Source organism: Microcaecilia unicolor, chromosome 10 (assembly GCF_901765095.1).
Source record: "Microcaecilia unicolor chromosome 10, aMicUni1.1, whole genome shotgun sequence".
Lineage (NCBI taxonomy): Eukaryota > Metazoa > Chordata > Amphibia > Gymnophiona > Siphonopidae > Microcaecilia > Microcaecilia unicolor.
In genome coordinates, this window is record NC_044040.1 from 22,362,884 (window position 1) to 22,389,826 (window position 26,943).

Below are 26,943 nucleotides of genomic sequence, written 5' to 3' on the forward strand. Positions count from 1 at the left end.
TTTCTGGGGCAAGCAAGAAGCGACATAACGATGGGAAGTTTGCTTCTACCTCATGTAAATAATTTTAGGGGGCCTCAGGGCATTTTTGGCAGGCAGTAACAAGGTGCTGGTACTCTGTATGGGGGAGTGCACACCACCTGAAAAAAAATCGATATGAAAATGACAGCAGATGGCTGAAGTCATTTCCATGCAGTCTCCATGACGACTTTCCTGATTTAAAAAAAAAAAAGCCTGAATGAAAAAAGAGAAAGGGAGCTAATGAAATTCATTGAAAGACTTTCAAATTTATTTTTTTTAATGTTTTATTTTATTGTTCTCTTGGGCATCCTGCCACTTTGCAAAGTAGTTTTCTAAGGGACTGGATCTGTCCAGGCTTTTAATAACAGCACAAGAATCATAAGGAAATGGAGGTGCATGTGGAAACTCTACTGTTCATTTCATTTCTCATTTTGGTTTCTATTTTTTTTGGAGTTTTCTTGAGGTCAATAGTCAATGTGGTTTAAGTGGGCAGGAGAGAGTCCCTCCTGCTTACTGCGCACTGAATGGGCTGCCTCCGGTTTTTCAGCACCATTTAATCACACGGTGCTGCTGAAAATCCAGTGAACTCCATGGCGTCATCCGGCCAGTGCCAGAGCAGTTCAGGGGGTGGAGTCATGGTGGAACTGAAAGATATGTGGGCAACCGCGGTATTCAGTACCATGTGCCCTGCATGCTTAACCAGCAGTGGCGTAGCTATGTGGGGCCACGGGGGCCTGGGCCCCCTAGATTTGGCCCTGGACCCCCCTGCTGATGACCCTCTCGACCCCCCCTCCCGCCGCCAACCCTCCACCGCCTACCTTTGCTGGCGGGGGACCCCAACCCCCGTCAGCAAAGGTAGGTGACGGTGGCGGCGGGAGAGGGGTCGAGAGGGTGGTCGGCAGGGGGGGGCAAATTGGTGGTGGCGGAGGTTGGGGGGTTGTCGGCACCGGGGGGGGGGGGGCTAAAATGTGCCCCCTCACCTCGGGCTCTGGACCCCCCCTCCCGCCGAAGTCTGGCTATGCCCCTGTTAACCAGACAGATAGAACCGCATAAAACACAGCCCTAACTATGCCCAGTTTATTTATTTGTTTATTGTGATTTATTAACCACATTTATGAAAAGATTCAGCCAAGGCAGTGTATGGCAGGTACAGTTTAACATAAAACTTACAATTTTGTTAACAGCATAACAATAGTAAAATAACCAAGAGTAAACATAAGTACAATAAATGAGGTAAACTTGAAAACAGTAAATTGAAACCTAATAGAACTACTGTGAAACAATATAAAAAATATACACATTTAACAGCACTGGAATTCAAATACCAGAGATATAATACAATGCTAGCATAATACTAATTATACACCTAATAAGCATTAGAACATTCAACTAACATAGATATGATGCTAAAGATTTTCTCCAATATGGCTTACCATAAAGCTGAGGGCCCAAGAGCAGATATATGATGGGAACAAGATGCATGGTACAGAGTCAGTCGAGATAATTAGATGGTTAGTTAAACTCAAGGCAAGTTTTTTGTATAGTTAAACAAGAGATAAGGAACTGATTTAAGTTACAGTGTGTCTAGCAAGCTAGTCCAGGTGCAAATGTGTGCATAGTCAGTCACCCTATGTATTAAAGGCTTGGGAGAAGAGCCAGGCTTCACCTGCTTCCTGAATTGGAGGCAGTCTGGGAGTAAATTCTAGAGTGCGGGGGCTACTCCTGAGAAGGCTCGCTGGTGGGTATCACATCGTACAATTTCTTTTGACGAGGGTACAGACAGTGATGATCCTTGAGAGGACCTTAGAGGCTAATTTATTCTTTAAGAACTCTGGCCCATTTTGTCTCAGGATCTTGAAAATCAAACAGAGTTTTAAATTTAGCCCTGTAAGCTACTGGTAGCCAGTGTAGCTTTCGCCGGAAGGGTGTGATGTGGTCACACCACTTGCAGCTTTCTACCAGTCGTGCTGCAGCATTCTGAATTAGCTGGAGCTGGTACAAACTCTTTTCGGTTTGGCCAGTGTACATGGCATTACAGTAGTCTAGTCATGATGTTATCACGGCACGGACCATTGTGGTCAGTCTTGTCTTATGCAGAGAGATTTTGCAGCTGCCGTAGGTGATAGAGGCAATTTTTGAAGGTTGTTTGAATTTGCGGGATCAGAGTGAGCGACGAGTCTAGCAGTATCCCAAGATTCCTCACCTGTGGTTTTAGGGGGGAGTTCATACTTCCCAAAAGGTATTTTGAAGCTGGGCATTTGTCCACTTGTGTTTGCTACCCAAAGAATCTCTGTTTTAGTTGGGTTCAGACAAAGTTTGTTGTTCATCCGTTCCTGAGTTGTGGTTAGGCAGGCGGTCATATTACTCAGAGCTGTGGGTAGATCTGGTTCAATGGGCATGAGTAGTTTCACATCAACAGCATAGATGTAGAATTTTGTCTTCATTGACCAAAGCAGCTCAGCCAGAGGCTTCAGGTAGATATTAAATAAAATGGGAGAGTATGGATCCCTGTGGCACCCCACAGTTCGGTGCCCAAGGTAATGATGTATTGTTGCTGAACAGAACTACTACTACTGTAATGGTATCAGTTTATTATATTTTGCTGGATTATATACTGTATACACCAATATATTTGTGCAGCTTTTATATATTTGACACTGCAGCAGAGAAAATAGTTTCATTTCAAGCCCCTCTCTCCCTATCCCTTTTTCTGGGAACTTCTGATAGCAGGGATAGTCAATTACAAACACTTAACAAAGACAAAAGAGAGATATATAACTCTCTCTGCCCTCCCACCTAAAAAGACTGAACAAAAGCTTGACTAAGGTGGGTACCTGGACGCTCATCAGGACATCTCTGAAAACCAAAGACCCAAGAGACAGAAAGTCTGGAGAAGCCATTGAAGACAAAGAAACAGGACATTTGCTAGTCAAAGGTATACCTGCCCCTCCCATCAGCTTTCAGACATCTGCAGAAAGAAGGACTTATAATGTGGTCATGTGAACAAACTACATTAACCATAATGCCTTGCAAAATATCCAGGACATGCACACACCATGCTTCTCTGCTAACATTATAAAAGGCCTGGAAACAGCCCAGCTCGCTCTCTTGGAACCTACATAAGTACATAAGTAGTGCCATACTGGGAAAGACCAAAGGTCCATCTAGCCCAGCATCCTGTCACCGACAGTGGCCAATCCAGGTCAAGGGCACCTGGCACGCTCCCTAAACGTAAAAACATTCCAGACAAGTTATACCTAAAAATGCGGAATTTTTCCAAGTCCATTTAATAGCGGTCTATGGACTTGTCCTTTAGGAATCTATCTAACCCCTTTTTAAACTCCGTCAAGCTAACCGTCCGTACCACGTTCTCCGGCAACAAATTCCAGAGTCTAATTACACGTTGGGTGAAGAAAAATTTTCTCCGATTCGTTTTAAATTTACCACACTGTAGCTTCAACTCATGCCCTCTAGTCCTAGTATTTTTGGATAGCGTGAACAGTCGCTTCACATCCACCCGATCCATTCCACTCATTATTTTATACACTTCTATCATATCTCCCCTCAGCCGTCTCTTCTCCAAGCTGAAAAGCCCTAGCCTTCTCAGCCTCTCTTCATAGGAAAGTCGTCCCATCCCCACTATCATTTTCGTCGCCCTTCGCTGTACCTTTTCCAATTCTACTATATCTTTTTTGAGATACGGAGACCAGTACTGAACACAATACTCCAGGTGCGGTCGCACCATGGAGCGATACAACGGCATTATAACATCCGCACACCTGGACTCCATACCCTTCCTAATAACACCCAACATTCTATTCGCTTTCCTAGCCGCAGCAGCACACTGAGCAGAAGGTTTCAGCGTATCATCGACGACGACACCCAGATCCCTTTCTTGATCCGTAACTCCTAACGTGGAACCTTGCAAGACGTAGCTATAATTCGGGTTCCTCTTACCCACATGCATCACTTTGCACTTGTCAACATTGAACTTCATCTGCCACTTGCACGCCCATTCTCCCAGTCTCGCAAGGTCCTCCTGTAATCGTTCACATTCCTCCTGCGACTTGACGACCCTGAATAATTTTGTGTCATCGGCGAATTTAATTACCTCACTAGTTATTCCCATCTCTAGGTCATTTATAAATACATTAAAAAGCAACGGACCCAGCACAGACCCCTGCGGGACCCCACTAACTACCCTCCTCCACTGAGAATACTGGCCACGCAATCCTACTCTCTGCTTCCTATCTTTCAACCAGTTCTTAATCCATAATAGTACCCTACCTCCGATTCCATGACTCTGCAATTTCTTCAGGAGTCTTTCGTGCGGCACTTTGTCAAACGCCTTCTGAAAATCCAGATATACAATATCAACCGGCTCCCCATTGTCCACATGTTTGCTTACCCCCTCAAAAAAATGCATTAGATTGGTGAGGCAAGACTTCCCTTCACTAAATCCGTGCTGACTTTGTCTCATCAGTCTATGTTTTTGTATATGCTCTGCAATTTTATTCTTAATAATAGCCTCCACCATCTTGCCCGGCACCGACGTCAGACTCACCGGTCTATAATTTCCCGGATCTCCTCTGGAACCCTTCTTAAAAATCGGAGTAACATTGGCTACCCTCCAGTCTTCCGGTATTACACTCGATTTTAGGGACAGATTGCATATTTCTAACAGTAGCTCCGCAAGTTCATTTTTTAGTTCTATTAATACTCTGGGATGAATACCATCAGGTCCCGGTGATTTACTACTCTTCAGCTTGCTGAACTGACCCATTACATCCTCCAAGGTTACAGAGAATTTGTTTAGTTTCTCCGACTCCCCCGCTTCAAATATTCTTTCCGGCACCGGTGTCCCCCCCCAAATCCTCCTCGGTAAAGACCGAAGCAAAGAATTCATTTAATTTCTCCGCTACGGCTTTGTCCTCCTTGATCGCCCCTTTAACACCATTTTCGTCCAGCGGCCCAACCGACTCTTTGGCCGGTTTCCTGCTTTTAATGTATCTAAAAAATTTTTACTATGTATTTTTGCTTCCAACGCTAATTTCTTCTCAAAGTCCTTTTTTGCCCTCCTTATCTCCGCTTTGCATTTGGCTTGGCATTCCTTATGATCTATCCTGTTACTTTCAGTTGGTTCTCTTCTCCACTTTCTGAAGGATTGTTTTTTGGCTCTAATGATTTCCTTTATCTTACTGTTTAGCCACGCCGGCTGACGTTTAGTCTTTTTTCCCTTTTTTCTAATACGTGGAATATATTTGTCCTGAACCTCCAGGATGGTGTTTTTAAACAGCATCCACGCCTGATGCAAGTTTTTTACTCTGCGAGCTGCTCCTTTCAGTCTTTTTTTCACCATTTTTCTCATTTTGTCGTAATCACCTTTTCTATAGTTAAACGCTAGCGTACTTGATTTCCTAGTTTCACTTCCTTCAATGCCAATATCAAAACCGATCATATTATGATCACTGTTATCAAGCGGCCCTCGTATCGTTACCCCCTGCACTAGATCATGAGCACCACTAAGGACTAAGTCTAGTATTTTTCCTTCTCTTGTCGGCTCCTGAACTAGCTGTTCCATGAAGCTGTCTTTGATTTCATCAAGAAATCTTATGTCCCTTGCGTGTACCTGCCTCCTCTTGGGACCTGCTGCTCTCTTTGGGGTCCGCTGATGCCTTGCTCCTGAACATGTGCTCATCAATCAGCTGGACCACAGCATGCTTGTAACAAGGACTTGTAAGTTAACCTACCTGCTACTTTGTTCTATTTTATGCACAAATTCTCTGTTCTAAGATCCTTTTAAAAACCTACCTCTCGTGTGCAATTGTATATTAAATAAACCTTTTTGAAGCTAAAAATACGGTCTCTTTGTGTTCTGAGTATATGGTATCTTTTATATATACTTAATTTATTTAATTTATTGCAATTATCACCTTTGGTGATTGGTGGAGAAATTAATATCCTAAAACTTATAAATACAGCACCTGCTCTTAAATTATAAACAGTAGCGAGTGCTCTAGAGCTCTTTTCCCCAAGATAAATCATTTCTTGTAACACTACTTATCATTTCTATAGTGCTACAAGGCATATGCAGCGCTGTACACCATGCACAAAAGACAGTCGCTGCTCAAAGAGCTCACAATCTAGATAAGACAGGTAAACAGACAGAACAATTAAGGGTAAGGGAATAAAGAGGTGAGGATAAAGGCCAGGGCAAGTGAGTTAGGAGTCAAAAGCAGCGGTAAAGAGGTGGGTTTTGAGTCTGGACTTGAAAACGGCCACAGACGAGGCTAGTCGTATAGGCTCGGGAAGTCTATTCCAGGCGTGGGGTGCAGCGAGATGAAAGGAACGGAGCCTTGAATTAGCAGTAGAGGAGAAAGGGACAGATAGGAGAGATTTATCTACAGAACGGGAGTATTCGAGAACTGATTGTTGTCTATCTGACAAATAGGATTTGATCCAAGTAAATACTGTGCTACTGATACCTGTTTCTGCCAGTCTTGTAAGCGTGATATTATGATCCACGGTGGTGAAGGCTGCCAACAAATCGGGCAACACTAGCATTGAGGCAGATCCCCTGTCACGATTTCTGTGCAGATCATCAAGCAGGGGCATTGACATGGGTCTAGCCAATTACTTTCAATTAGCCAGTCATTGACTTGAGTGCAGACAGTCTGTTTTGTACGTTTTACAGCAAAGAGAGGGAAAAAGTACAAACAAAAGTCCAAATAGCAAAAAAAAAAAAAAAAAACCAGTACCAGGAGCCTTCAAAGTAGGGAGGAGTGGAGGAGTGGTTAGTGCAGTGGACTTTGATCCTGGGGAACCGAGTTCTATTCCCACTGCAGCTCCTTGTGACTCTGGGCAAGTCACTTAACCCTCCATTGCCCCTGGTACAAAATAAGTACCTGAATATATGTAAACCGCTTTGAATGTAGTTGCAAAAACCTCAGAAAGGCGGTATATCAAGTCCTATTTCCCTTTCCCTCTTTCCCTTATGACATCACAATATCAGATGTGAGCCAAGTATCGGGCAATCAAGCCATTGTGACATCACTGATGAGGTTGGCTCTTATTGGTGGAATGAGTGGAGGAGTAGCCTAGTGGTTAGTGCAATGGACTTTGATCCTGGGGAACCGAGTTCTATTCCCACTGCAGCTCCTTGTGACTCTGGGCAAGTCACTTAACCCTCCATTGCCCCTGGTACAAAATAAGTACCTGAATATATGTAAACCGCTTTGAATGTAGTTGGAAAAACCTCCGAAAGGTGGTATATCAAGTCCCATTTCCCTCTTAATCATGTGTATTTGTAAAACAATCCTCAAAAAGACCCGACTTGGGCCGTGATTCGGCACTCAGCACCTGCGTCAGGGGTCTTCGCAAAAAGCCAAGTAGAAACATGCTCTCCTTTTCGGACTCCATAACTGAAGGAGAGCATCTTTCTACTTGACTTTGTACGAAGAGGCCTGACGCAGGCGCTGAGCGCCGAAACACGGCCCAAGTCGGGTCTTTTCGAGGATTGTTTTACAAATACGTATGATTAAAGGAACCGTGTCCCTACTTTGAAGGCTCCTGGTACTGTTTTTTTGATGTTTTGTATGTTTTGCCAGGAAAGGAATGTTAGAGACTGATCAGTAGTTTTCAAGCTTGCCCTGGTCCACTGAGCTCTTTTTCAATAGAGGATTACACCACAGCTCTTAAGTGTTGTTTCCAGCTGCCCTTCCAAAGTTATGTATATAGGTACCGGCAGTGAATATCGACTGGCACCTGCATAACTTCTGACTTGGATTTTCAATGCTCCAGGTGAGGCTCCACCTGGAGTATTGTGTTCAGTTTTGGAGGCCGTACCTTGCGAAGGATGTTAAAAAAATGGAAGCGGTGCAAAGAAAAGCTACGAGAATGGTATGGGATTTGCGTTCCAAGACGTATGAGCAGAGACTTGCTGACCTGAACATGTATACCCTGGAGGAAAGGAGGAACAGGGGTGATATGATACAGACGTTCAAATACTTGAAAGGTATTAATCCGCAAAGAAATCTTTTCCGGAGATGGGAAGGCGGTAGAACGAGAGGACATGAAATGAGATTGAAGGGGGGCAGACTCAAAAAAGATGTCAGGAAGTATTTTTTCACGGAGAGGGTGGTGGATGCTTGGAATGCCCTCCCGCGGGAGGTGGTGGAGATGAAAACGGTAACGGAATTCAAACATGCGTGGGATGTGCATAAAGGAATCCTGTGCAGTAGGAATGGATCCTCAGAAGCTTAGCCAAAATTGGGTGGCGGAGCAGGTGGGGGAAGAGAGGTTGGTAGTTGGGAGGCGAGGATAGTGGAGGGCAGACTTATACGGTCTGTGCCAGAGCCGGAGATGGGAGGCGGGACTGGTGGTTGGGAGGCGGGAGATACTGCTGGGCAGACTTGTGCGGTCTGTGCCCTGAAGAAGGCGGGTGCAAATCAAGGTGAGGTATACACATGTGAGTTTGTCTTGTTGGGCAGACTGGATGGACCGTGCAGGTCTTTTTCTGCCGTCATGTACTATGTTACTATGGTGCTTAGGCGTGGCCCGGAATTAAATATTTGAGTCTAATTCAGCCCATGGTTGTCTATGGCTTTAACACCTCCATATCACCCCCTTTGTTTCTTGTCATTTTCATTTCAGTTTTAGCATGTACTAAAACATTTAGCACACACAAACAAAAACACCAGAACAAAATGCTATGTTTTTTGTATTGTTTCAGCAACGAAGCAATACATTGCGTTATTGTTTTGGGTCATTTTATTTATTTATTTGTTACATTTGTATCCCACATTTTCCCACCTATTTGCAGGCTCAATGTGGCTTGCATAGTACCGTAAAGGCGTTCGCCAATTCCGGTATGAACAAATACGGTAACGTTGTGGTAGAATAAGGTTCGTGTGTACAGACACATTAGGAAATCGTAGAGAGGAAGAGTTATTATAGGTCCATTACGAGCTTTGGTTTCGTTGTGTTGCAGGGTACAGGCATTTAAGCTGGGTCGGTAGGGTATGCCTTTTTGAACAGGTTAGTTTTTAATGATTTCCGGAAGTTTAGGTGTTCATAAGTTGTTTTCACGGCTTTTGGTAATGCGTTCCATAGTTTGGTGCTTATGTAGGAAAAGCTGGATGCATAGGTTGATTTGTATTGAGTCTTTTGCAGCTTGGGTAGTGGAGATTTAGGTATGTTCGTGTTGATCCTGTTGTGTTTCTGGTTGGTAGGTCTATGAGGTCTGTCATATATCCCGGGGCTTCACCGTAGATAATTTTATGAACCAGGGTGCAGATTTTGAAAGCAATACACTCTCTTTGATTGGGAGCCAGTGCAGTTTTTCTCGGAGGGGTTTGGCACTTTCGAATCGCGTTTTTCAAAATATAAGCCTGGCTGCCGTGTTTTGAGCGGTCTGAAGTTTCTTTTTATAATTTGTTCTTTGCATCCCGCATAAATTCCGTTGCAGTAGTCTACAAGGCTTAGTACCATTGATTGTATCAAGTTGCGTAATGTTTCCCTCGGGAAGAATGGTTTTAAAACAACAGCCCATAAGTTGTCACTTTGGTTTCCTGTGAATAAGGGTTTTGTGTAGCCTTCAAAGCTCGCACATGTCTTTGCATATGTAGCCCCCCACCCCCACCCCGGTCAGTTAGACCTCAATTAGCACTGATTTCTCTGTGGGAAGATCCAAGGTACAAACCCCATGGAAGGCTGTAAGTTTGTCAAACGATTGGTTGAACCTGGAAGATGTTTTTTTTAGTTTTTGTTTAGCTCAACCTTTGGAAGCAAATTTTTAGTAACCAGGCCCTGGATCTGCTTTGGAGATTCTGAAGAACTGGGTCTGAATTTTTCTAAACCTCAGCTATATTTTTTCAGAGCAGGTCTGGAGAAATATCTAAACTTCCAAGTAATTTGGACTAGGGCTGAAAGTCACCTGGTTTAAGTTGATCTGGATTTGTTTATATAGACTGCAGTGAATCTAGTACGCCTTTGTGGGTGTCCTTGGGTCAAGGGGTGTCCTGGCAGGACCCTCTCCCCTCCCCTAAGGCAGGCTTCGCCAGTCCCTGAACGCTTGGTACCTGGTTCCTCCACTTCAAGAGCGGGTGGGATTTCCTTCCCTCCCTCCCTTCCCCCCCAGGAAAAATCTACAACAAAGGTGATTGTAAACAGTGCTGGATAGAAAATTGAAAACTTTATTCAATTTATACAACCTGGTTATTCACAGAATCCCTAAAATTGTTTGACTTACAAAAAAAAATAATAAGCCCAAACAATAATGGGGAAGGACAATATAATTACAGTAACAAGTTACATTCCAAACTAATTAGTAATTTTAAATCAAGCAAGTGTGATGTCAATCGGCAACTCCTTGTGACTCTGGGCAAGTCACTCAACCCTCCATTGCCCCATGTAAGCCGCATTGAGCCTGCCATGAGTGGGAAAGCGCAGGGTACAAATGTAACAAAAATAAAATAGATACTATTGGAGATTCTACATGGAATGTTGCTACTATTGGAGATTCTACATGGAATGTTGCTATTCCACTAGCAACATTCCATGTAGAAGGCTGCGCAGGCTTCTGTTTCTGTGAGTCTGACGTCCTGCACGTCCTGACGTCAGACTCATAGAAGCAGAAGCCTGTGCGGCCACACTGGTGATCTGCAAGGGCCGACTTCTACATGGAATGTTGCTAGTGGAATAGCAACATTCCATGTAGAATCTCAAATAGTAGCAACAGTGGAGGAGTGGCCTAGTGGTTAGGGTGGTGGACTTTGGTCCTGAGGAACTGAGTTGGATTCCCACTCCAGGCACAGGCAGCTCCTTGTGACTCTGGGCAAGTCACTTAACCCTCCATTGCCCCATGTAAGCCACATTGAGCCTGCCATGAGTGGGAAAGCGCGGGGTACAAATGTAACAAAACAGATAGTTTGGAGCCATCCTTAGAAAACTAGGAAGAATGTTCTAAACATAAATAGCCTGGAATGGGAACCTGGGTTTGAGAAACCACTTATAGGTTTATGGTAAGTACCAAGTACCAACAGTGCAATTAAACAGTGGAAGTATTATAAACTCTATAAAACATAACCATTTAAAGAATGACAAGAACCTCTTATATCAGGCCTGGCTGAATATTAGCTGGGACCTGCCCTCAGTACCTCCAATTTTCCCCTCCCTCCTACCCCTGACAACTTGAAGGTCCTGACCAAGCCCCCCCCCCCCCCCCCCAGCTCTTCCTGGACCTTCCTTCAATACATCTGGTGGTCTAAGGGATCCTATGGACAGGAGCGATGCCCACTCGTTGCTGCCATTGTGGCTCCCAGTCACAAACTTGCCACCCTGAGCTCTAGCCGCAGCCTCGCGACACTAGTGAGTACCCGCAAGACTGCCACTAGAGTCAAGTGTGTTGATGTTTGGCGACGAACAAATTAAAGAGAGCTAAGCCACCCATCTTTTTAGAGAAAAACAGTACCTAGAATGTTAGTCTTGGCCTTTTTAAAATAGCTATATAAATATAAACAGAGTGGGTTAAAACTATTTTTTTTTTTAATGGAGTTGCAAGCTGATAAGTAAGAGAAAAAGTGCTCTAGTGTATATTTTTATGGCATCAATGCGACATCATCACTGGCTCCTAATCACCTTCCGTATCCAGTAGAAGATCTGGGTGTTAACCCACAAAGTCCTCTTCTCAGATGTCCCCGCCAACCTCTCATCTTTAATAGTAGACTGGCCACACAGACATCCCAGCAGAGCAGTGGGACACTCTAGGGGGCAGTGCAGTGGAAAAGGTCCCAGGTACACATCTCATTAAAACCCCCTTGGTGAGTCCTCCAGGAGCAGAAAAATACCTGCTGTACCTCACTGTACACCACTACAATAGCTCTCAAGCCTTCAGGTGTCACCTATATGTAGGTAGTGTTTTGGAGGGCTCGCATGTTCCACCACAGGTGTACCCGTTAGAGCGGGATATGAGCCTGGGTCCCCTTCTCTACAGTCCGCTGCACTGTTCACTAGCCTATTCTTGGGACCTGCTTGCTGCTCTAATAGGAATGTTTACTCTTTCCAAAAATAGTAGGACTAGGGGGCTCTTAATGAAGCTCTTAAGTAGTAAACTTAAAATGAATCGGAAAAAATATTTATTCACTCAACGAGTAATTCAACTCTGGAATTCATTGCCAGAGAATGTGATAAAAGCAGTTAGCTTAGTAGGGTTTAAAAAAGGTTTGGCTAATTTCCTAAAAGAAAAGTCCATAAGCCATTATTAAGATGGACTTGGGGAAATCCACTGCTTATTTCTAGGATAAGCAGCATAAAATGTATTGTTTTGGGATCTTGCCAGGTACTTGTGACCTGGATTGGCCACTGTTGGAAACAGGATGCTGGGCTTGATGGACCTTCGGTCTGTCCCAGTATGGCAACACTTATGTACTTAGGATTCTGAATGGAATCTTGCTACTCTTTAGGGTTCTAAATGGAATGTTGCTATACACTTTGAAATTCTGCATGGAATCTTGTTATTCTTTAGAATTCTAGAATCTTGCTACTCTTTGGCGTTCTACATGGAATGTTGCTATTCTTTGTTTTTCTGCCAGGTACTTGTGACCTGGATTGGCCACTGTTGGAAACAGGATACTGGGCTTGATGGACCTTCAGTCTGTCCCAGTATGGCAATGCTTATGTTCTTATAATCCCTTGTAGGTCTATCCATAACCTCCAGTCTGCTACAGGTAACCATCTTTCCATTCCTGCTCTATCACATACTACATGCCATTCTGCCTTCTTTTCACTGAGCCCATCTTTATGGGATTCCCTACCCTTTCCGCTCCACGCTGAACAATCCTACTAGCATTTTAAAATTGCCCTGAAGACCTACCTAGTCACCAGAGCTTTTTCATAGAGCCCTATGTTTCGGCAGCCCGGTTTGGCTGACTGGTTGGCTCTGCGTTCTTTGCTTGCTCTCTATTCTATTTCGTTTCCCGACTACTTCTATTTTCTCTTTTCTTATTAGTTGGAATTCCTTTAGTTTTTTTTTTTAATTTGTTTGTAAATTGCTCTGATTTTATAAAAGCTGGTATATTAAATGGACAATAAAACTAAACTACATTTAGATGCGCCCACTCACGCCAGGTCAGCAGCGGGCATTTGGCACCTAAATGCAGATTCAGTTAATGGTGTCCACCGTTATCATCGATGCTAAGCTAGCGTTCTGCCAAGGGCACTCCGCATAGAACTCCCTTTACAGGATACTAGATTGGCACGCTTCTCGCACCTAACTTTGGGCATGAACCCTTATGCCTGCCAAAAGCTGGTGTAAATCCTCACACCCCATTGATGGCAGTTAGGCATAAAGAGTGCGAGGAAAGAGAGAGAAATCAAAAGAAAGAGAGGAACAAGAGAGGTAAAGCAAAGTAGGAGAAAGAAAGAAAGAAAGAAAGATGGAAGACAGGTTGGAGACAGAGGGAGAAAGTAAATGCGGGAAGACTGGCAAAGTAGGGGAAAAGACTAAGAAAGCCATGTAGGAGACAGAAACCTCAGCAGGTGAAGCTGAAATCCCACAGTTCAAAGCTTTGCTAGCATTGTACAGAGTGGAGTGAAAGTGAATTCTTCCCTGATCTGAATCTAAGGTGAATCTGGTCATGAAAGAGAGAGAGAAGTGAAAGGTTATCAGAAGCAACACTTTCCACTCTCCCTCAACCAATGTGAGTAAAACTAAGAAAGCAAGGGAAGCATTTCCTTAAGGATTGACGAAGAAGGGCAACCTTCGAAAGCTAATCAAGAAATGTATTAAGTTATGTCCAATAAAAAAGGTATCATCTTATTTTCTTTTCCATGTTTTATTTTGTTTGATTTCTATTGATAACCTTAAGAGTGGACTAACACGGCTACCACACTCCTCTACTTAAGGATTGTAAAAACCTAGAAGTTATAGAGAAGCCAAACTCTTACCTGTACCATCAGAATCCCCCAGTGCAAGGTAAGGACATACAGAGTCCCTGTGAATTCAGCAGGTTGGGTAAGATGCCCAGCCCAGAAAAGCTTCCAGACTGCATCCTTCAGTTACACCAAATGAGATTTATATTTGGGCAGAAGCCTTAATCTGTAATACCCAGCGCATGTGGGTCATCCCCTGAGTTTATCTTCCTTCCTTCCTTCACATCTTTGTTGTCAGCTCTTTGTGCTGACTCTTTCTTGTTTTTAATTGTTCCTCTCTTCTTTCCTTTCTTCGCTGCTTGTGTTATAATCTGGACGACCAGCTATTCTCCAGTCCAGGTAGCCCCTTCTGACCAGGCTCCCTCAGCTACTCCAAGTCCATCCGTGCTGTAGCATGTTTTTCTCTTTTCAAACCAACATGGGGAAACTGTACATTTGAATCAGGAAAGGGGAGAAAAATCTTAGCTGTCCAGAAGATGAGAGCAAAGAATGCTGATGCTGTGTCCTTTTGGTTCCAGGACTTGTTTTGTAGTGGGGTGGGGTCTCTCTCTCCCCTTCTCTTTCTCTTCCCCTCACTCTCGCACAGATAATGGAAAGTGAAAGAGTGTGGCTAGGTTGTTGTGGTATCCCAGCCCTCCTTCCACCCATCGCCTTCCCTCTTCTTCCATCCCTTTTTCTTTCCATCATTAAATCACCTCCCTCCCTCTCAAAGACCCCTCCCTCATTTTCTCAGTATCCCTCAGTGTACAGAGACTGAGTAACATTATATGTGTAGACCTGCCTGAAATAGCCAGTCTTATGATTAACAAAGCCGGGCTGACAGTGAGGGGCTTCACAGGCAAAAGGGGTAGAGAGGGGGGTGGGAGAAATAGAGGCAGTGACTCAGGGAGAGATGTCAGACACATTATATTACACATTCCCGGAAAGACACACAGGATTGACCTGAATTACATACAAGTAAATATTTACACATAGATACTCTGCAGGTTTTATGTGATTTTTATAAATGTTATTGCTGTAATTTGCGTAGAAAGTATGTGACAGATGAAACATAAATGTTTGATTAATAACAAGACACATGAGCACACTCATTTTAATTTTGAATTATTGAAGTTTTCATTACGCATATTTTATGGAAGTTCTTTAATCCTGAGGTATGCTAGCAACACACCACCTTGGGTGAATTTCTCCAGGAAGGCAGTTAATAAATATTTAATAAATCAACAAATAACTGGATGGACTATATAGGTCTTTATCTACCGTCATCTACTATGTTGCTGTGGGACTCATTTTCAAAGCACTTAGACTTACAAAGTTCCATAGGTTACTGTGCAACTGATCACCCCACCCCTCAATTATCCACACCCATCCTGTTAGAATATCAATGATATGCTTTGATGTTCCCATGCATACCTCCGACCCACCCCCATCCTCCCACCCTGTCAGACTGTCATAGTAATGCTTGAATGTTTTCACTTATATACACTGTGTAAATTTTAAGGGCCCTCTTTGCGCCCCAGGAATACACGTTTCCGGGTAGAAAGGGTATGCGACACCACTATGTGTTGGGCCGCCTGCTTAAATCTTTTTGATATTCCATCCCAGTGATATCTGTGTTGTGTAGATACTAGAAGGCGTGAGTCTAGGATAATGTCCATGACTATGGTCTTCTGTGTATCAGGATCTAAGTATATCTTTGCCCAGTTATGTTCATATACAGTGGGGGAAATAAGTATTTGATCCCTTGCTGATTTTGTAAGTTTGCCCACTGACAAAGACATGAGCAGCCCATAATTGAAGGGTAGGTTATTGGTAACAGTGAGAGATAGCACATCACAAATTAAATCCGGAAAATCACATTGTGGAAAGTATATGAATTTATTTGCATTCTGCAGAGGGAAATAAGTATTTGATCCCCCACCAGCCAGTAAGAGATCTGGCCCCTACAGACCAGGTAGATGCTCCAAATCAACTCGTTACCTGCATGACAGACAGCTGTCGGCAATGGTCACCTGTATGAAAGACACCTGTCCACAGACTCAGTGAATCAGTCAGACTCTAACCTCTACAAAATGGCCAAGAGCAAGGAGCTGTCTAAGGATGTCAGGGACAAGATCATACACCTGCAGAAGGCTGGAATGGGCTACAAAACCATCAGTAAGACGCTGGGCGAGAAGGAGACAACTGTTGGTGCCATAGTAAGAAAATCGACAAAGATCTGGGGCTCCACGCAAAATCTCACCTCGTGGGGTATCCTTGATCATGAGGAAGGTTAGAAATCAGCCTACAACTACAAGGGGGGAACTTGTCAATGATCTCAAGGCAGCTGGGACCACTGTCACCACGAAAACCATTGGTAACACATTACGACATAACGGATTGCAATCCTGCAGTGCCCGCAAGGTCCCCCTGCTCCGGAAGGCACATGTGACGGCCCGTCTGAAGTTTGCCAGTGAACACCTGGATGATGCCGAGAGTGATTGGGAGAAGGTGCTGTGGTCAGATGAGACAAAAATTGAGCTCTTTGGCATGAACTCAACTCGCCGTGTTTGGAGGAAGAGAAATGCTGCCTATGACCCAAAGAACACCGTCCCCACTGTCAAGCATGGAGGTGGAAATGTTATGTTTTGGGGGTGTTTCTCTGCTAAGGGCACAGGACTACTTCACCGCATCAATGGGAGAATGGATGGGGCCATGTACCGTACAATTCTGAGTGACAACCTCCTTCCCTCCGCCAGGGCCTTAAAAATGGGTCGTGGCTGGGTCTTCCAGCACGACAATGACCCAAAACATACAGCCAAGGCAACAAAGGAGTGGCTCAGGAAGAAGCACATTAGGGTCATGGAGTGGCCTAGCCAGTCACCAGACCTTAATCCCATTGAAAACTTATGGAGGGAGCTGAAGCTGCGAGTTGCCAAGCGACAGCCCAGAACTCTTAATGATTTAGAGATGATCTGCAAAGAGGAGTGGACCAAAATTCCTCCTGACATGTGTGCAAACCTCATCATCAACTACAGAAGACGTCTGACCGCTGTGCTTGCCAACAAGGGTTTTGCCACCAAGTATTAGGTCTTGTTTGCCAGAGGGATTAAATACTTATTTCCCTCTGCAGAATGCAAATAAATTCATATACTTTCCACAATGTGATTTTCCGGATTTAATTTGTGATGTGCTATCTCTCACTGTTACCAATAACCTACCCTTCAATTATGGGCTGCTCATGTCTTTGTCAGTGGGCAAACTTACAAAATCAGCAAGGGATCAAATACTTATTTCCCCCACTGTATATATATATGGTATTAGAAATCTATACAAATTAGTGTAAAGAGTGTGTGTTAATTGTATGTGGCTTAGTTTTTAGTTTAGAATGACAGGTAAAGAATTATTGGGAATAAAGACAGAGATAGATTTCAGAAAGAAGACTTTATTCTTACCAAGTTATCAAAGTACAGACATCAAACAGATTCTGGGTTCAATAGCACAGGGCTCCGCTGTCCGAGAAGAAGCGTTGGGGAAGGACTCCGAAATTAAGCCAAATTCTCCCTTCTTTTATACCCACAGATCTCAATAGAAGTCTATGGCTGGACCCCTTTTTTTCTAATATTTCACAATTTCTGAGATCATATTTTCCTATCCGGCCAGATGTACATCTGTACCCAACTCCTTTCCGTTCTATCTATTTCTACAGTTTCCACACTTCCGTAGATGTCAACATGTTTTCTCTTCTGCCAGAACATCTTATTTTTAGCATATCAGTTTCACTTCCTCTTTTTCTATTATCTTATGATCTAAGTTTCATCTTATAGAAAGACAAACTCCATTTTAATAAGTGCTACATTCAATGTGTACCTGATTTTGTTAAGACTCATCTATAAGGCCATTAGTAGGTTATCAGGCCTAGTCAGTGCATATTAACTTGCAGGAAAAGCAAGTCCTTGCTCAGCCAGTCATAGATTTTTAAACCTAGCTGGTATTTTTACAGCCTGAGTCCTAAAATCTGGCCTTCCACCCTTCCGGTGGGCATCCAGTGAGGGCCTCTTGCTGTAGTATAATTATACATCCCCCACTTGTCACCCCCTCTGGAGAGGGGTGACACAAAGCTCGTCAAGCTTGTCATCATCTATTCCAGAAGGTGGTAAGCTATCAAACGAGAGGGGGAGTTTTGGTCTTACTAATTGTTAGAAGGTATGGTGCAAGATAGGAAACTTCATTCTCAGGTGATATATTATTTGGGCATATGGAATTCCCTTTTTTTTTTTTTGTTTCATGCTTTTTATTCATTCAGACAGATCAATAACTTTAAACACATTAGATACAATACAACTTGATATGCAGCCTGTCTGAGTTTTTATAACATTTTTGAACAGAACTATCCCCCCCCCCCCCCCCTCCAACCCTCTATCCCTATCCCCCCCTCCCTCCCCCCCACCTTTCTTCAAGAGTTCAAAATTTTACTTCTTGCTACTGGCGTGAGAGTGTCCCAAAATGGAGACCAAACATGACAAAACTGATCACCTCTCTTGGAGGCTAAGTCTTTTATGCCTTTCTTTTCGATGGCACAGGCCTGAATCATTGCGGATCTCCAGTGTGCGACACTTGGATGATCATTTACCAACCATAACTGTAATATGACACGTTTTGCCATTAATATTGTCCTCTTCAAAAATGCCGTGAGACCTGTCGGCACTGGCCGCTGTACATCAAAAAGGTCAAACAGTTGCTTAGGCGTTGGTGTCCAAGTGCGATTCCATATTTTGGAGACATGGTCACTCAATTCCATCCAAAAGTTTTTAACTGGTGCGCATGACCAATACATGTGCCCCAGATGAGCCATATCCTCCTTACATTTTGGGCAATTGTCCACTTCTCGAAGCGTGGCTTTATATGCTCTGTGTGGCGAGACGTGTAGCCGAAGCAGAAATTTATATTGTAGCTCCCACCAGGTAGCGTTGTCCGTCACCGAGGTCATATTTTTTAGACATTTTTCAATCTGTTCAGGGTATAACTTACTCTGTAATTCCTCAGTCCAGGCCTGTGCCACCCGGGAACAGTCAATTTGTTGTAATGAGTCCCTCAGACCTCGATGGAAATAGCTCAGGGGGACTCGTGATTGAGCCTCAAAACCCAATGCTTCACTCAGTTTTTCCCAAGCGATATTTTTTAATGATTCTGCCGGCAAAGAGTTTACATAATGTCGTAATTGTGTATATGCTAACCAGTCATTCACACCCAATCCATACTCTTCCTTCAAGTTCTCAAATGATTTTAATGTCCCTTGTTCAGAGACCACATGGAATAAGTACCTAATTCCCCTTTTTGCCCACCTCTGGAAAGGAACCAAATCACCACCCGCGGGAAAGGCTAAATTACCCTTTAAGGGCAGCAAAGGCGAGATTTTGGTATCCACCCGCAATATCTTGCCCATCCATCTCCACGCAGTTCTCAGGGGCAAAAGGATCGGTCGATAGGGGCCCAACCCCGGTAAATCTCTGGAGGGCGCATGGAGCCAATAGGAAAATTGCATTTTTCCCAGGATTGTCACCTCTGTCTCTGTGCAGGAGAAAAAATTTGTGGAGCGGAACCAGTCTGACAGGTGTCTCATACTACTGGCCAGGGAGAACAACTTTATGTCTAGTAGTCCCAACCCCCCCTTTATGCGGGGTAACAACACTTTCTCAAAGGGCATACGGGCCCTCTTTCCCTGCCATATAAAATTTGTCAATTTTTTTCGCAGCCACTGTACATCCCGTGGCCTCATATGAAATGGCAGCATTTGAAATATATAAGTCCACTTTGGGAAGAGAACCATATTATAAAGCGCTATACGTCCCAGTAATGAGATGGGAAGAGCCCGCCACCTCTGCAAGAATTCCCATTCACGCTCTTTTAGGGGTCCCATGTTGACCTCATAAAGTTCTGCTAAATCTGCAGGAATGTGTACCCCCAAGTATTTGATACTAGACTGTGCCCATTGGAAAGGAAAATTCCCCTCCCACTGTAATCTAATGTCCACCTGTATAGGGAGAGCTACGGATTTATGATAGTTTAAGGTGAACCCTGTCAAAAACTGAAACTCGTCCAAATTCTCCATTAAGTGTCGCACCGAGGATGCGGGATTAGTCAATGTCAAAAGGATGTCGTCGGCAAAAGCCAACACCTTGACCTCCAACGATGGCATGGCTATCCCCCTCACCTCCGGGTCTCTTATGATCGTTCTAAGCAACGGTTCTAAGTATAGTAAAAACAATAAGGGCGATAGGGGACAGCCCTGCCTAGTACCCCTCTGTAACTGAAATGGGGCTGATTGCAGCCGATTTGTAATTACTCTAGCAGAGGGATTGCTATATAGTGTTAAAACCGCCTCCATAAACCATCCCCCTACTCCGACATGTTCCAGAACCTGAAACAGGTAGGCCCACTGCACCTTGTCGAATGCTTTTTCGGCGTCTAGGCCCACCAACATCAACCTCTCTCCCATGGCCTGGCTGCGTGCAATAGACAACAACACTTTCCGTACATTCACCGTTGCTTGGCGCCCCTTAACAAAACCCACCTGATACTTCCCAATTAAGGATGGTAAATGCTGGGCAAGCCTATCTGCCAAAACGCGGGCCAAGATTTTTATATCCACATTTAATAATGATATGGGTCTATACGCTTCTAATTGGTCTGGGGACTTACCCGGCTTAGGAATCAGTGTAAGGAGTGCTTCATTTTCACCGGGTGAAAACCATCCTCGTTCCACCACCGCCTCAAAGTATGATATTAAGGGTTTAATCAACTCCAGGCCCAAAATTTTGTAATATTCACTTGAAAAACCATCCGGGCCCGGAGCCGATTTCAGAGGGAGAGATTTTACCACCCGTTGAATTTCCTGCGCCCTTATGGGTTGTGCTATGGAATCACAAACCTGCGGCTCTAACCGCGGCATGCCTGCATCTTCAAGGTAATCTTGTATAAGAGGGCCCTGGTGTTTCCCTGTTTCAGAGTATATTTCTGTAAAATATTTCTGGAACGCTTTTACAATCTCCGCTGGCTGTGTCAGCCGGGACCTATTTTGCAATTGGATACATGAAATAAAGGGGTTTGTTTTCTTAGTTCTTGCTATATGTGCTAATAACCTACCCGACCTATTGCCGTATCTTTGAAAATTAAGCCTCCTCGCATAGTATAAGCTTTGATATTTTTCATGAATCATTGTATTTAATGCTACCAAAGCTGCTACCATGGTTTCTTGGTTTTCTTTAGTTGGGTTAACTATATGTCGCTTCTTTGCAAGCTTATATGCTGATTCTAAACGTAAAATGCCCGCCGCTAAGCGTTTTTTCCGGGCGCTCATAAAGGCAATGACCTCTCCCCTAAGGACCGCCTTTGAAGCCTCCCAAAATATTGTTGGCGCCACCTCAGATTGTGCGTTTGTCTCTACATAGAACTTCCAACGGTTTCTCATATGATCTACAAATGTTGGGTCCTGGTAGAGATATGAGGGGAACCGCCAAAATCCACCACCCGATCCTCTAACCTCTAAATCCAGCTCTAACCCAATTATCGCGTGGTCTGAAATCTCAGTGGGACCTATAAAAGCTTTCCTTACTCTAAAAAACCAAGACTGCGTTAGCAGAATATAGTCAAGCCGAGACCAGGTAGCATGTGCTTTAGACTGGTGGGTGTAATCTCGTGCATCCGGGTGCAACAAGCGCCAAGGGTCAACCACGTGCAGCGCTCTGCACAAGGCTGGTAAACCCTTCCCGCGGCCCAGTGCTGCTATAGCCCTCGGGGAGGATCTATCCATTTCTGGGTCTATGACCTGGTTAAAATCCCCGGCCCAGACCCAAGGGGCATCAGCATATTGTAACCCAAGTGCTGTTATCGATTGAAAAAACTGTGGGCTATAATTATTTGGACCATAAACATTACAAAGATAGAACTTTGTTCCCTGATAATTGATGAGCACCAGCACTACTCTCCCCTCCTTATCTTTAAATATCAATTTGGAGTGACAGGGGATACCTTTCTTAACCAAGATCACCACTCCACTTCTTCTATTTCCCGAAGAGGAGTAGTGACACTCCCCCACCCACTGTTGACAAAGTTTTGTGTGTTCTTCATCAGACAGTTTTGTCTCCTGGAGACAGGCAATATCCGCCCCATGCGCCCTCAATTGTGATAAGATTTTGTATCTTTTCACCGGGGAGGTGATCCCTGATACATTCCAGGAAAGGATGTTCAACCCAGTTTTACCCTGCATCTCCAATAGCCAAGAATTGGTCTATCCCAAGTTCTCCCATCAAACACAGCCCCGGGAGCCCAGCCTCCCCCAAGGTTGTCTGCCTCCAATTTCCAGCTCTGTTATTATCTTTTCCCCGGCCTCCTGTCCTCCCAACAAAAGTAAATGCCAACTTTCCCACTCTCACTTCCAGCACAATCATTCCATCTTTCTTTTCCCTAGATCTCCCTCCCCCTCCCCCCCCCAACCCCCCTTCTCCAAATCCCTTCTTGTACACCATCTAGGTGTTACTCGGTCACTTATCTGCTAGGGACCCCACTCCCCACATTCAGATATCTGTCACTGTTATTCAACATCACATACCCTGTATGAATGTCCTGTAATATTGTCCAGATACTACTCCTCTGTCTAGGAAAATCCACTCCAAGCCGACAGTCCGGCTGTCTTCATGTTGTGGGAGTCTGATCATCACTATTCTTATTTATAAAGGCTGCAGCCAGCTTCTCCGACTCAAAACTGTGCCATTTCCCATTCCTTTGGATTTTGAGGACAGCTGGGTAAGACAGTGAAAAACGGATCTTCTTTTCCACTAGGGCTGTGCATATTGGGTGAAATCTTCTTCTCTTTTCCTGTAGCCCAGCCGAATAATCTGGAAAAATCAAAATCTCATGTCCTTCAAAGGTCAGATTGCCCCGCTTGGACTTAAATCCCTGCATGATTTCCTCTTTATGGATATAATTATGGACTTTGAGAATAACCACACGTGACTTCCTTCCTTCCTGATACCGTCCCAGTCTATGGGCTCTTTCGATACTGAGGCTTCCCCTACTGTCTGATAATGCAAATTCCTGCTGTAACCATTTTTCCAGGGCAGGCCCCAAATTTTTCTCCAGCACAGTTTCGGGAATGCCCACCAGTCTCAAATTGGAACGCCTTGCACGGTTCTCTAGGTCGTCAATTTTTGCTGCCTGCATGTTAACCTGTTTTTCCAACTCCGCGAGCTTCGGTTCTGTGGTCTGCCACGTGTCTTCCATGTCCGACACACGCTGTTCCAGCGTTTGAGTGCGCGTTGCTAACCCCTCAATAGTGGCGTCCAGCTTTCCCAGATGTACTTCTAAGCTGTCAAACCGCGTTTCCAGCGCCGCCTCGATCACCTTCGCAATCTGGGCCAGCTGGCGGTCTGTAAATTCATCACGCGCCAAATGTGCCCCGTCCGCCATTTTAGGCTCCGCCGGGGGAGGTGAGGACTTTCCTTTCTCTATTTTCGTGCTGCGTTTCGCTGTTCCAGCTGGCATCGCGACCAAATATTGGTCCATGCACCTTCCCGCAGCTATAGTTGAAGTTTTAAAGTTTTAGTTCTTAAATTTTCCGGCGATTTTCGGCCATATGGAGAGTGGGGTCCCTGGAGCTCAGCCTCTACGCAGCTTACGCTCTCAGCGCATCACGTGACCTCTGGAATTCCCTTTTTATTACCCAACCCAACCCCTTGGGCCTTAATCTTGATGTTACCCCTCTTGAGGTAATAGCAATTTCAGGTGGATCATACTAATAAACACTTTCAGGTCTTTCTATGGCTTCTATTATATCTGTTGCATAGCGCATGGGGAGATAATCTAATGTATCTATCTCAGTGGTCCTCGGAAGGAATAGTGGTTTTGATTAAGCATTGTTATGGTGGCTCAACAAATATATGGTTAGTACTCAGATTGCAGGCTGTTTTAGGTTGTAGGTATTCAGAATCCTTAAACAAGTATGAGGTTGTCTTATACAGCAAAAAGGGTCAATCCTAGGAAAATTTATATTAACAAAGGTCATGCATGGAACTTGACATATGCATAATGATCTGGAAGTATGGGAAGCATTTTATATATCCGTTACCTCACTTGGAGCTTAGTCAAACCTACAGAAAGACATGCAACTGTTGAAACTCACGCTCAATAATGTTAGTCCCAATATGGGGTGGTTTACCGCAATCCCAGCCAGTACCAGTAATTGTCAATTGTTCTAATTTATTGCAAGATAAAGATATAGAAATAGAAAAGGTATAGAGTATAGGGAATTGGGGTAAAAATTTCCCAATTTTAAATTACAAAATGTAAGCAAGGACCTGGCAATAATCTCCAGCCTGGAACAGCAGAGCTTGGCATCATGTCCGTATATTTACGTATATGAGGGACGAACTGTAGGGCACCTTAAGGGCGGCAGCCGATTCTGAAGACTTTAAGGATCCAGCTGCGAAATAAAAATAAAGTGTACATATTATATGGAAAAAACTGGGCCTACCTAATTTGTAATGTAAGGCAGAAAATAAACTGTAAAGTTATATTGGAAGCTGTGTAGGGAAAGAAAAGATAGACATTAAACAAGACAGGAAACTACTACATACTATAATAAGAGTAACAGGGGATAACCATATATATTACTGAAACACCGATTTCAACAAAAGGCAAGAAAGGTATTGTAACATGTGTAGTCCAGAGCTATACCCCTAGAATAAATGAAATAAAGGTAAATACATATTAAATGCTTTTGGGGCGGGTACCGGATGAGTTGAAAGTAGCATCTAAACAGGAAAATATAAGAGAAGCATATTTTATAATAAATTCTCAAACAAGACGCCAGAATCGTGGTGCAAATATGACAAGTTAATACCCATAAATATGACAAATTAATACCCATACACACAGAAAAGGAACATAGTAAAATAAACCCGAATGCGATGGCAGGAAGCTTTTGTGCCTAAACAGGTGAAAGGGAAAAAAACAAATTAAAACATGTGATTTTTACACCAAGAACTTCTAATGATACGGCATGAAACATACATACTAATCAGTGACTGAAATGACTTGTCTAAATGATGACAAACAGAACAGCTGCAGCATTAGAAGGAAAGAGAAGGTGGGTTGGGTTATAAAGAACCAACAGGAAATAACTGAAGAAGTGAAGCAACGCTGTATTCTCATGGCACGCAGGCATCATATTCTCAACCGGAAAGGTAAAACTTATTTGATATACATATCAATTAAAGTAAAAGCAAAGAAATGCTTCTATATACTACATAATACTTCTACTATCATATAAGTTATACAAGGGGTTATCTAGCTCTTAATGAAACATTAAACCATTGTAATTTTATGTGACTTTCAGTGTTATATCTAAGTTCACAATGCTGTAAAAACAGAAAACTTGTTATAAAGACTCACACAATTTAATTCTTTATAGAACCATATTATTTAAAAGTGATAGTCATTCTCAGGACGTGGAAATATTCATCAGGAAACATTATAACATAACTCATTACTGCAAGTGTTAAAAATAAGCCAGTCCAAGTTGTATGCACTCGGAGGACGAAAACCACAATGCAAGCGAGGAAGTGCAGTATTTCTTGAAGATAACGTTATAATATTGTCAGGCTCACCGATGATTAAAAAGTATTAAAAAGCATCCCGAAATAAACTAACACGATAGTACGGTGCTGGGGCTGTAACTTATATTTCTTTTAACCGAGTACACCATTAAAACAGAGCACAAGAAACCAGAACTATATGAGTATCGGAAATGCAAAGTATATGAGAATCTTACCTAGAGGGTGAATAAGATCTCCTCATATTTAGCGCAGTATAACACAAACAGTAAAATGTCGATATATAGTACAAACAATAAAAGCTGATGGGCGGGGACAGCATAACGCCTAGCTTATAACGAGAGCAGGATATAATCTATATAGTGTCTAAACAGCAAACTGTAAAGATATGTTTCCTAATTATGTCACAATAAAGCCCCATTTCAAACTACAAATTCAGGAAAACCTCAGCAATTATATATGAAATTATGCACAACTTGGGAGAAAGAAACATCTGCTGGCATTGTCAACAACAGGAAACCTTAATATAAAAGTGAATTCAGAACCGATTACACAAGCTAGAAGGGACCAAAAGCAAATGTCAAAAAGGAAAATAAATGACAAACCTTAAGCATTATTAATTGAAAGTATAACATTGTCCCAAAACAAATTGTAAATTAAAAGGGTGTGATAACAGCTACTAGGACAAGTACAAATTTAAAATTACAACTGAAAATAGTAGTCAAGAGACCTTTTGCAAGGAAAAAGTATAGGTGGAAGCGAGATAAATTTAACAGTCTTACAACCGAGGCTGTGACAGGAGAGAGTGAGTACAGAAAAAAGTGGCAAATTCACTCAGAGGAGCAGTAACAACGGGAGCTTAAAGCAGACAACTGTCAGGATTAGTACAGGACTTTTGGGACTTTTAGCAAAGACAAAATACAAAGGTATATAGTGAGTATGGCAGAAAGGTTCCGAAAGTGGCAGAGACGGGGTCTATGCAGCGAAAATTAAACCCGGAAGCATCTAAAGTGGCTACGGGGAACAGAGACAGAATACAGACCGGGACTTCTCAAGCGGAGATTTATAATATCATGAAAGTTTCAGACGGGAGTTTCCAATGCAGACGGCCATAGAAATAAGTGTGGTTTTTGAAGTCTAAAGCAGTATAACAGGAAGGAAGGGGGGGGGGGGGGGGGGGGAAAGAAAGAGTTATCAGAGCAGAAGATGGTGACAGTCTGTCAAAAGTAATGGCACAAAACATTTACAGCACATGAACAGACAGCAAGCAAGCATGAGACGCACTTGCAAAATAAAGACACCGGTTAACAATACTTAGAACTGGCAACAGACCTGTCATATGTATAATTATACAACTGTCAGCTAGCACATTTGCTTATTTCCGATCTGAGGAAGAAGGGCAACC

General features: G+C 43.4%; 1 protein-coding gene across 2 annotated transcripts in view; it reads right to left on the minus strand.

Moving 5' to 3' along the window:
• Nucleotides 1–26,612, minus strand: part of DRD4 (dopamine receptor D4) — a 63,760-nt gene extending 37,148 nt beyond the window's left edge. Inside the window, exons 1-2 of one of the 2 annotated variants that reach the window (XM_030216382.1) lie at nt 26,581–26,612; nt 24,282–24,406 (exon numbers count right to left, since the gene is read on the minus strand). In XM_030216382.1, coding sequence (XP_030072242.1) covers nt 24,282–24,324 — 43 coding nt within the window. In that variant the 5' untranslated portion in view covers nt 24,325–24,406; nt 26,581–26,612. Of the gene's footprint in view, nt 1–13,962; nt 14,063–24,281; nt 24,407–26,580 lie in introns of those variants that run through there. The other variant, XM_030216383.1, reaches the window with a different exon arrangement.
• Between the last annotated feature and the right edge of the window lie 331 nt (nt 26,613–26,943).